The sequence below is a fragment of the Entelurus aequoreus genome, linkage group LG17, assembly GCF_033978785.1.
Source record: "Entelurus aequoreus isolate RoL-2023_Sb linkage group LG17, RoL_Eaeq_v1.1, whole genome shotgun sequence".
NCBI lineage: Eukaryota > Metazoa > Chordata > Actinopteri > Syngnathiformes > Syngnathidae > Entelurus > Entelurus aequoreus.
In genome coordinates, this window is record NC_084747.1 from 6,126,462 (window position 1) to 6,136,849 (window position 10,388).

The 10,388-nt window shown below is 39.8% G+C and overlaps 1 protein-coding gene across 1 annotated transcript; it reads right to left on the reverse strand.

Moving 5' to 3' along the window:
- Positions 1-6,960: 6,960 nt before the first annotated feature.
- Positions 6,961-9,669, reverse strand: LOC133632201 (zinc finger protein 501-like). The gene is made up of 2 exons (XM_062024489.1): positions 9,105-9,669; positions 6,961-8,586 (listed from the first exon to the last, which is right to left on the reverse strand). Exons 1-2 carry the CDS (start codon positions 9,283-9,285, stop codon positions 7,604-7,606), a joined length of 1,164 nt encoding a protein of 387 aa, XP_061880473.1. The 5' UTR covers positions 9,286-9,669; the 3' UTR covers positions 6,961-7,603.
- Positions 9,670-10,388: the final 719 nt, after the last annotated feature.

A 10,388-nucleotide genomic window follows, 5' to 3' on the forward strand; every position in this document is an offset into this window, starting at 1 on the left:
CTGGCTCATTGGATTCCACACTCTCCTTTTTCTATTGTAGATCACAGATTTGTATTTTAAACCACCTCGGATACTATATCCTCTTGAAAATGAGAGTCGAGAACGCAAAATGGACATTCAGTGCCTTTTATCTCCACGACAATACATCGGCGAAATGCTTTAGCTACGAGCTAACGTGATAGCATCTTGCTTTAACTGCATATAGAAACAAAAGAAATAAACCCCTGACTGGAAGTATAGATAGAAAATCAACAATACTATTAAACCGTGGACATGTAAATACACGGTTAATGCTTTCCAGGCTGGCGAAGGTTAACAATGCTGTGCTAACGACGCCATTGAAGCTAATAGCAACCGGACTGCACAGAGCTATGCTAAAAACATTAGCTCTCCACCTACGCCAGCCAGCCCTCATTTGCTCATCAACACCCGTGCTCACCTGCGTTCCAGCGATCGGCAGAAGGACGAAGGACTTCACCCGATGCGTTTGGTGGCCCGGAGACGTAGGAAGTCAAGGTGAAGTCGGCGGCTAGCGCGGCTAGCGCTCCAACAAAGTCCTCCTGGTTGTGTTGCTGTAGTCCGCCGCTAATACACCGATCCCACCTACAACTGTCTTCTTTGCAGCCTTCATTGTTCATTAAAAAAATTGCAAAAGATGTCCAGAATACTGTGGAATTATGAAATGAAAACAGAGCTTTTTGTATAGGATTCTACGGGGTACCATAACTTCCGTTACTCGGACTTCGTCACGCGCATACGTCATCATACCGCGATGTTTCAGCCGGATATTTCCCAGGAATTTTAAAATGTCACTTTATAAGTTAACCCGGCCGTATTGGCATGTGTTGCAATGTTAAGATTTCATCATTGATGTATAAACTATCAGACTGCGTGGTCGGTAGTAGTGGCTTTCAGTAGGCCTTTAAGAGTTATTTCTCTATTCATAGCCATGTTTGGAGCAGCTAGTACTTTTCCTTTGTATATTCTACCAGTTTCTCTTGTCTTCAGAGGTCTGTTTAGTGTCTTAAACCATCAGGAATGTGAATACAACCCCCAATTCTTCCTTATCAGTGTTGCGAGAGGGAGAGGTGGGGGCTTTCTTTGTGTGCAAGGAGTGGGCTCTTCTGTTTGAGTGTGAGATCAACTAGCGTAGCCGATATGAATGTATTGATTAAGCGGATCTCCTGAAATTTCAGTAAAACTTGATAATATTCCTATTCTGTCTTGATGGTCCTTCTTACTCAGCATATTTGTCATCGAAAGAACTTGGGATTGACCAGTAACTTAGATTCCCTGGGAGGAAGAGCTGGTCGACGCAACAGGGTCCATAAAAAATCAGCGTTTCCACACATGGCTCCCAGTCCACACTGTGAACGCCACTGGTTTACTTATTTCATCAGGAAGGCAAAGTGTTGCCACACAACAGGAGAGTATCTCTAAGCTGTGTCTTCTTAGCGCTCATGGTCGTGATCAACGTTAGGTTGTATTCCGACAAGTTGGTACACTTTGACAGCCACGTTAGACCCGGAAATGGCGAGAACGACACGAGAAGACTTTTCTTCGTGAGTATTATAAGTCATTCTTCATCTAAACGGGACTATAACAAGATTCTATCAATCGGCATCCTAATGACAGCAGACTTTGTACAGCGAGTGATATTTTACTTTTGCGTCGACCAGCTCTTCCTCCCAGGGAATCTAAGTTACTGGTCAATCCCAAGTTCTTTCGATGACATATATGCTGAGTAAGAAGGACCATCAAGACAGAATTGGAATATTATCAAGTTTTACTGAAATTTCAGGGGATCAGCTTAATCAATGCATTCATATCGGCTACTCTAGTTGATCTGACATTCAAACGGAAAAGCCAACTCCTTGCACACAAAGAAAGCCCCCACCTCTCCCCCTCGCAACACTGATAAGGAAAGACGTGGGGGTTGTATTCACATTCCGATGGTTTAAGACACTAACCAGACCTCTGAAAACAAAGAGAAACTGGTAGAATATACAAAGGAAAAGTACTAGCTGCTCCAAACATGGCTATGAATAGAGAAAGAACTCTTAAACATATATGCATTCTCCACACTACTATGCACTGAGTAATAATCAGTGGTGTTGTTGGGGATAAAAAAAAAAGTGATCGTTGTGATGCGTTTTTGAAATTAATGCGCCATGTACGGCATGCTTAAAATGACCAAAATTCGTAAATATTAAATGTTATTATACTTGTGCCCTTTCCAACATTATATACATACTTACAGCATGTATATAACATCTTAATGGAGGTGTTTCTCTGAGGGCTTTTATAGGCAGAATAGAGCGACCGCCATAGGCTCAATTGTAAGCCGACTTTTGATCACATTTATTTACTATTTAGAATGCATAAAAGAAGAAAAAACAGATGTGTTCTCACCTTACATAAGGATTGTGAATGGTAAGCAAAATTCCAAAAGAAAGCCCTTTAAGGCTACAGTACATTTGATATAATGATGACTCAATCAGTACTAGTGTGCGGTATAGCTCGGTTGGTAGAGTGGCCTTGCCAGCAACTTGAGGGTTCCAGGTTCGATCCCCACTTCCGCCATCCTAGTCACTGCCGTTGTGTCCTTGGGCAAGACACTTTACCCACATGCTCCCAGTGCCACCCACACTGGTTTACATGGAACTTAGATATTGGGTTTCACTATGTAAAAGCGCTTTGAGTCACTAGAGAAAAGCGCTATATAAATATACTTCACTTCACTTTGTAATGCTGCAATGCCTGACTATATAGGGACACTAATGGATACTGTTGAAGCAATGTGATACCAATGTGACACCAGTGTAATTGAAGCAATACAAACATTTTAACAAGAAGGTTACACCCTTATTTGGATGGTTGCATGCCCACTTCAAATGGTATGAAAATCATTTTCAATTAAAAAAAATCAGTTCTTCCTGTGGAACAACTCAGATTTTTTTCTCTATCTGTGGAATAAAAGCTGTTGGATTTGACCTGACCTGCTTACAGATCTTCATTTGGACTTTGATTACTTTATGACCAGACCGTCTGTGTCACTTTGGGTCGGCTTGCACTGCATCTCAGCAGCCTGAATTTCACACTTTAAATTGGCAAACAAAATCCTTTGTACTTGATGCGTATTTCTGGTCTTGTTACCCCCTCCCGGGCAAAGGGGCGACGCGGCAATGCGGCTGGATCAAAAGAGACGTCGGAGACGCTTTGCTGAACAAAAAGTTACTTTGTTACAAGCGAGCGTCCTTATACAGGTCTGCAGTACCTGGAGGAGCTCAGGTCAAAAATGAAGGACTCCTAACTTGGAGGAGCCGAACCAACTTCTTATATTCCTTCTTTCTCTGTCTGGGTGTGTGCTAATTCAGGAGGGTACAACCTGACTATGTAAGGATATGTTCATGTGTAAGTGACCGGAAAACAACCTCCTTAGAAGTTGACGTGAAGACAGACATGGAGTCTCTCCTCCAGGATAGAGCTATCACGTCTGCATTCCGAAATCTGAATTTATTACCTCTTCTCGTGAGAGAGTTAACCCAGTCCATATGCGAATGTCCAACTAAGGCTCCTTAAAGGCCTACTGAAAGCCACTACTACCGACCACGCAGTCTGATAGTTTATATATCAATGATGAAATCTTAACATTGCAACACATGCCAATACGGCCGGGTTAACTTATAAAGTGCAATTTTAAATTTCCCGGGGAACTTAGGGTTCAAAACGCCTTTGGAGGATGACGTATGCGCGTGACGTCGCGAGGTCCACGGAAGTGTTTGGACACAATACACAGAGCTCTGTTTTCTTCGAGAAAATTCCACAGTATTCTGGACATCTGTGTTGGTGAATCTTTTGCAATTTGTTTAATGAACAATGGAGGCTGCAAAGAAGAACGTTGTAGGTGGGATCGGTGTATTAGCGGCTGGCTGCAGCAACACAACAAGGACTACTTACCCTGATAGCAGACGCCTAGCCGATGCTAGCCGCCAAACCCACGGATGAAGTCCTTCGTCGCGCCGTCGATCGCTGGAACGCAGGTGAGCACGGGTGTTGAGGAGCAGATGAGGGCTGGCTGGCGTAGGTGGAGCGCTAATGTTTTTATCATAGCTCTGTGAGGTCCGGTTGCTAAGTTGGTAATTTAGCCTTAGCGTCGTTAGCAACAGCATTGTTAAGCTTTACCAAGCTGATAATTATTAACCGTGTAGTTACATGTACATGGTTTAATAGTATTGTTGATCTTCTGTCTATCCTTCCAGTCAGGGATTTATGTATTTTGTTTCTATCTGCATTTGAGAACGATGCTATCACGTTAGCTCAGTAGCTAAGTGTGTCACCGATGTATTGTCGTGGAGATAAAAGTCACTGTGAATGTCCATTTCGCGTGCTCGACTCTCATTTTCAAGAGGATATAGTATCCGAGGTGGTTTAAAATACAAATCCGTGATCCACAATAGAAAAAGGAGAGAGTGTGGAATCCAATGAGCCAGCTTGTACCTAAGTTACGGTCAGAGCGAAAAAAGATAAGTCCTGCACTGCCTCTAGTTCTTCACTCTAACGTTCCTCATCCACGAATCTTTCATCCTCGCTCAAATGAATGGGGTAATCGTCGCTTTGTCGCTCCGAATCTCTCTCGCTCCATTGTAAACAAAGGAAAATTGTGAGGAATATTACCTCCTGTGACGTCACGCTACTTCCGGTACAGGCAAGGCTTTTTTATCAGCGAGCAAAAGTTGCGAACTTTATCGTCGATTTTCTCTACTAAATCCTTTCAGCAAAAATATGGCAATATCGCGAAATGATCAAGTATGACACATAGAATGGATCTGCTATTCCCGTTTGAATAAAAAAAATCATTTCAGTAGGCCTTTAATTTACTATGGACTCAACCAACTGGTGGTTCGCTTTCTCCAAGTTGAATAAAAACATTCACCATATGTTGAACATAATATGAGTCAATTAATTCACTTCATACTATCCCAACAAATTACTGTAAACATGTAGGTACTCTCATATCTCACAGTAAAATACCGCAGTTAAAATCCTCTGTAATATTACAACAAATTATTTTAAAATCAAACTGATTAGGCCCTGAAGGGGTTTGGAAGACTGTGTTACCAATATGCTGTTAAACCGAGACAGAAGAACAAGAAAAATGGGGGAAAAAAAGTTTTTGTGTTACATATTTAAATCCATACTGAGAAAAAATTGCAGTTATTGTATTTACCTGAAAATGTTGCATTTTTGTGAAAAATTATGTGTTGTAATAACGTGCTTACTTTGTGTTAGGTAGTAGAATTGCAAGATGTTTTTTGTCGTAAAATGATGACATCGTGCAACATTACATTTACATACTTTTGAGAGGAGGAGATGCGGAGGAAGAGACGGGACTACGGAGCCAGTGTTGAGCGTCAAGATGGACGAGCTTCATGGAGTTGGATGAGCATGTATAAAAACACTTCGGTCTACCTGGTCGGATTCTCTGTAATCCTTGGCCGAGAGCTAGTGGGCAGCCTACGATTTAGTCGGCTCTCTTGGTTGCTTTGTTGGGTCTGTTGCGAGCTCTGGCTGTGCGCCCGCATATATTTCTTTTTGTGCAGTTACTCCTTAAAATCCCCCAAAACAATCACATTTGCTAACTATTAATTGTGTTTATGTTAGAATTATTGTGTGTAAGTTATCACAAAAAACTTTGTGTTGAAATGAGTTCCGGGCAAGAAGACAAATGCTGTCTTTGAAACCTACCAAGAGTAAGGCTCGTAAAACTCCACTGTGTAGGGGGTGGGGGGTGTTCCTGTTTTCTTTCATGTATGGTAATCAACAGAAAGATATTGTTCTAACCCAAGGACTTCAAAGCGGAGAGAAGACAGGATCTGCCCAATTTCCAGACGACCTCTTTTTGAACCCCCTTTTTGAACTGTTTTACGAACTCTTTTTGAACTATTTTACGAACTCTTTTTGAACTGACCTTTTCTGTGAATTGTTTACGACCTTTTCTGTGAACTTTTTGCGACCTTTGTCTTTTGGAAACAGTGGTGGCCATGTGGTCGGGGAGGGTCCAAAACAAAAGGAGGCATGCAATCTTTTGGCAGAGCGTGCTGAGATACTGTACAAGGGTACAGTGTACAGACGACTCTCCTCAATATTGAGTCCAAATTGAATTCTGTCTCTGTTTAATTCTTTGCCTCTTGTCTTGTTTAATAGATGTCATCAGTGTTTGAACCTGATAGTTTACAGTTGAAATAGAGTGACTTTTTAATCCAACAGATGACGTACGGCCATTATGAAACCTGTGTGGCATACACTCACTATCCATCCATTTTCTACCACATATCCCTTTCGGGGTCACACTCACATTCACATACTAGGGCCAGTTTAGTGTTGCCAATCAACCTATCCCCAGGTGCATGTCTTTGGAGGTGGGAGGAAGCCGGAGTACCCGGAGGGAACCCACGCAGTCACGGGGAGAACATACAAACTGCACACATAAAGACCCCGTGGCCCGGTAATCGAACCCAGGACTTACCCACCACTACTAATTCAGTAAGCTCCCCATCAGGGTGCTGTTTCAGTATCACAGCCTCCAGCAGCATGACTATATTGGATAAAACAAGTGTAAAGGTGACTATGTGGGTGTTATTTCATGTCTTCAGGGCTTTCAATGTTAAAAAACGTTATTTAGAAGATCGTAAACAGATTTTCTAAAATGTAAATATCTGTTTATGACTAACAATTCCTACTTTGCAGAAATGTATTTACCAAAGTCAGACCAAGATCCAATTAACAGGACTAAATGAGGGATTACTGTTTATTTGAAAACAATTAAGTATTAGGATTCTCCATTTGGGGGGGACAGCGTCCTCTCAGATCCTTTTATTCTGAGGCTGTCTAAAATTAAAACAGGTGACCAGAACTGAAGTTGAACAATTTATTCAACAAAATAGGAGTAAATGCGAACAACAGAGATACCAGAACTGGAGAGAGAGCGAACAATCCTGTCAGGAGGTCGAAGCAGTCTCTGTAAAGATGGCTACATTCTTCATCTCCTTTTGTCCTTCTTAGTCGCCCCACCACCTTTAGCGTAACTTAAAACTGAAAGTGAAACTTACTTTAACTTGTGTGCTTGGCACACACACATTTTCCTCCATCACTTTCTCTACAGGCCTGTACCTTAAGACATCATTAATAATGATATATGTGTGTGCGTGCGTAGATAAAACCACAGGGTATATGCATTGTGTTTATCCTCTGACAGAATGAAGGCCACTTTTAAGGTGTTCTTATTTTGCACAGCAGCTTTTAAGCAGATATTTACAAATAAATATTTTTTTTAAAAGTCTCAAAAGACATAATAGTCATTGTCTTCTTAATGCTATGTGTGTCTCAGTGCAGTGCGTTGTATCTGTAGGTTGAAAAAGAGGATATCTTGTAACTTACACTTTGTGTGTATATACAACACTATTATACAACAACGTCACAACAACTAAAAAAACACTATTTTATGGTCATTGATGTACACTTCTATTAGGGCTATACAATTAATCGATTAATATAGTTTTTCCTCCTGTGATAAAACAAAATGTTCCTTTCAAAAAAGATTTTACCACAAACTGATTTTTTTTTTCTCCGTGTGTTTCATTATGTGATGGGTCAAACCTGGTCTTGAAAAAAAGCTTTTACTGCAAACTGAACAATTAAACGGTTTTTGTCCGGTGTGTGTTCTCATGTGAACAGTCAAAGGTTGCTTTAGAGTAAAGCCTTTACCACAAACTGAACATTTGAATGGTTTTTCTCCTGTGTGCGTTTTCATGTGTTCAGACAAATTGTTCTTTTGAGAAAAGCTTTTACCACAAACTAAACAATTAAATGGTTTTTCTCCTGTGTGCGTTCTCATGTGTTTAATCAAATTGCAGTTTTGAGAAAAGCTTTTCCCACAAACCGTACAATTACATGGCTTTTCTCCCGTGTGCGTTCTCACGTGTTCAGTCAACTGTCTCTTTTGAGGAAAACTTTTACCACAAACTGAACAACTAAATGGTTTTTCTCCAGTGTGTAATCTCATGTGTTGAGTCAAATTGCACTTAAGACTAAAGTTTTTACCACAAACAGAACAAATAAATGTCTTATCTCCTGTGTGTGTTTTCATGTGTTGAGTCAAATTACTCTTAAAAGTAAATGTTTTAGCACAGATTGAGCAGCTCAAATGTTTTTTATCAGTCTTCTTTTTAGAACATTTAGAGTGTTTGTTGTCAGTGTGACTCTTCATTTCACCTTCACAGTCTGTATCGCTGCTCACAGCTTCTTCAATCCTATCTTCAGCCTCACTATCTGATAGTGGCGCTAAGAGGTTGTCCACTTGTGGTTTGACTTCATCATCTTCAATCTTCACACAGACGACATTCAGTGGCAACTGAGTGGGATCAGCTTCCACCGGCCCTGGAAGACATTCTCCCTCCTGAGTGATCCAGATGTCCTCCTCTTCTTTAACATGGGGTGACTGTGGAGCCTCTTGTTTTAAAGTGGAGGTACCTCCCCTGGCCTGAGGGGGAAGTTCATCTGGGTGACCAATCAGCTGTTGGACGTCTGCAGCACACAAACACACTTTAGTTCAGACATGATCCATGAGATGTTTCTCCTTGAACTCACTGAAAACCTTTTTTCTATATGTGCAAAGTTTTTCATGGCCATTCATAAGACGCTTCAGAATGTTGTTATGACTTGTTTATTTTCGGATTGTAAATAATGTAAATAATTCAATGTATATACTCTGCTGATTAACTTGTGTGATGACTGTATTATGATTATAGTATATATTTGTACCATGAATTGATTTACGTGGATTTAAACAAGTTGAAAAACTTATTCGGGTGTTACCATTTAGTGGTCAGTTGTACGGAATATGTACTCTACTGTGCAATCTACTAATAAAAGTTTCAATCAATCAATCAATCAATGTCAAATTGACTTGATACAAAGCACAGAGAACTCATTCTTAGTTATAAAACACCAAGAAACAGTTTTACCTTTTCTTAAATAACTCGAGGCAAACTTTACCAGAAATGCTTTTCAAAAATAATCTTATTATTGTTGTTCTTTATTACCTCCAATCCTCTGCATGTTATTGTAGGAAGGTGGTCCAGCAAGCAGGATGTTCTTCTTTTCTAAACACACTGCAGAATTCTTACTCATCCCCACAGTCACTTCTTTTAAGTCGTTATTCTCTGTGAAAAAGCGGTTCTTTTGTTTGTCCAGTTTCTTCATTGGACTTTTGCGTTCTTCCATCCCTTCTGATTTGAACTCAACTGCCTTCTTTAAGCTAAAATCTTGGCGCTCTTTTGTTTAAGTTGCTCCATAGCCAACGCACGTATAAGGGCATAGAATAAGCCCCCTAAATGTTGTTGTAAAACTTCAACTCGCTGGTCGTTATCAGCAGTTTTTGTCTCTTTCTTTGTTGATGGCGTTAATTCTCTTCAGTGTTCAGGCCTCGACATCTTAGCATAGCAGTGATCGCCCAAGGTTCTAACAAGGTTTGAATTTTGACGTCAGATAACATTCCGTCGCTCCAAACTTCAATTTCCGTTTCCTAGATTTAAAAAAAAAAGACGACTTGTTGAGGTATTTGCTACGAAGCATTTAATTTAAAACGTTTTCAGTCCGCCATCTTTGTTGCCACCAAATTTCTGGATCCGTTTGCTCATGCGCAAGAAAGTCAGCAACTTCCGTTTCCGATGTTACAGCACTTTTTTATTTTCAAAATATAGGCTTTTTTTTTTTAAACATCTGTTTTTGCGAAAATATCTACAGACAACCTTGAATACTCGAAAACTACACTTTAAAATTTAAAAAAACAAAACAACAAAAAAACATTTTGTCTGTCAAAATCGTTTCCGCCACCAAAAATGATGGGATAAAAAGTTGTAATTATGAGATAAAAATGCAATTACAATCAGATCAGAATACCTTTATTGTCATCTTTTATTTTATCTCTCTGCCATTTCAACTTTCTTATCTCATAACTTCGAATTTTTATCTCATGTTTACAACTTTTTTTGATCTCACAACTATAGGGCTCACCTCCATTTTTTGCTTTTTTTAAAAAAGAAAATACATGTATTCATTACAAAATATTATTCAAACATAGTGGACATTCTGTTGTATGCGGTGTAACAGTAGATGTATTCATACATGTATCCACCAGATGGCTATCGATCGCTTTTCCACAAAAAAAACATTTAACTGTTCTTCAACATTATCTGGATAAGTTAATGTCACATTTCACAACAAAAAAAACTACATGTTTTTTTGTATGTATTTATTTTGCTGCCTTCCCCTTTATAAATGTTTTCATTACTTGATATTTGTTTTACTTTTTAACTTCCGTTTCC